The 1,158-nt window shown below is 26.2% G+C and overlaps 1 protein-coding gene across 1 annotated transcript in view; it reads right to left on the bottom strand.

Annotated features, from left to right (window-relative positions):
* Positions 1-12: 12 nt before the first annotated feature.
* LOC113220899 (GATA zinc finger domain-containing protein 14-like) overlaps positions 13-1,158 on the bottom strand; it is a gene marked incomplete at its 3' end in the record, with an annotated part of 1,664 nt that continues 518 nt past the window's right edge. The window contains exon 2 of the mRNA XM_026450242.1: positions 13-1,080. Coding sequence (XP_026306027.1) covers positions 13-1,075 — 1,063 coding nt within the window. The remainder of the gene's footprint in view (positions 1,081-1,158) is intronic.

Genomic DNA, 1,158 nt, shown 5'->3' with positions numbered 1-1,158 from the left:
TTTTTCTTTCACTTTTTCTTTCACTTTTTCTTTCACTTTTTCTTTCGATTCTTCTTTCGCTTCTTCTTTCGCTTCTTCTTTCGCTTCTTCTTTGGCTTTCGTTTCTACTCCTACTCCTACTCCTACTCCTGATTTTGTGGCTTTTTTTTTTAGAAGCACATTTGTCATAAACTTCACTTTCGTAACTATTTGAGCCTCCGTATTTGTCAGATATACTACCATAATCACTTTCATTAACCAAGTATGTTTTATTATTATGAACAGAACTTTTTTTTTTTTTTTTTTTATTTAATTCATTATATACTGTATTGTTTACATTATCTGTGTTATTTCTTTTTCTTTTTTTATAATGTGTTGATAACATTTCATCATTACTGTTATTATTTGTTATTGTTTGTTCCGATACTTGTGAATTTATTGATACATCGTTTAATAACTCGTTTTTTTTTTTTTTTTTTGTTTTTTTTTTTGTGTCTAGATATTCACTATGGTTATTTTCTATCATCCCATAAGAAATAACATTATCTTTGTCGTTTTCAGATTCTTCTACATTTTTGTTATTTTTATTTTCTTTTTCATTTACCACTTCATCTGTTGAATCATTTTGTTTATCACCGTTTCCAAATAAATCACTTAAAATTTCTCTATGTAAGTTTTGTAGCAACATACTAGAATTATTTTTATTAAAGTTTTGTGTACCGTATACTCTTACTTCGTTTGATTTTAATTTATATGTGTTGTACATGTTGGAGGTTCTAAAGGGTGCAGTAGTAATACTATTATTTGGGACGTTATTTGTAACATTATTTGAACCATTATTTGGAACGTTATTGGTTCTACTGATAGTTCTCATAGTAGTCCTTTCATGGTATGCATCGCCAGTCCTATATAAATTGTTTTGGTTTTTATAGAAGCTCGAAATGTAGTTATAATTATTTGATAAGTTATTATGTGCATTATATTTTTTCGTAGAATACATGTTCATATGATTTATATTGTTTTCTTCATTTTTACTTATATATCTCTCCACTGTTGTGTGTTTATTTGATGGTGCTATCTTCTTTTGTATACTCATCGATTCTTTAATGTTAGAAAATACATTTTAAGCCATCCCCAAAAAAAAAAAAAAAAAAAAAAAAAAAAAAAAAAAAAAAAAAA

This window comes from Piliocolobus tephrosceles, unplaced genomic scaffold, assembly GCF_002776525.5.
Source record: "Piliocolobus tephrosceles isolate RC106 unplaced genomic scaffold, ASM277652v3 unscaffolded_15976, whole genome shotgun sequence".
In the NCBI taxonomy this organism is placed as follows: Eukaryota; Metazoa; Chordata; class Mammalia; order Primates; family Cercopithecidae; genus Piliocolobus; species Piliocolobus tephrosceles.
Note: the sequence above shows the minus strand (reverse complement) of the source record. Positions and strands in the feature narration are given on the sequence as shown.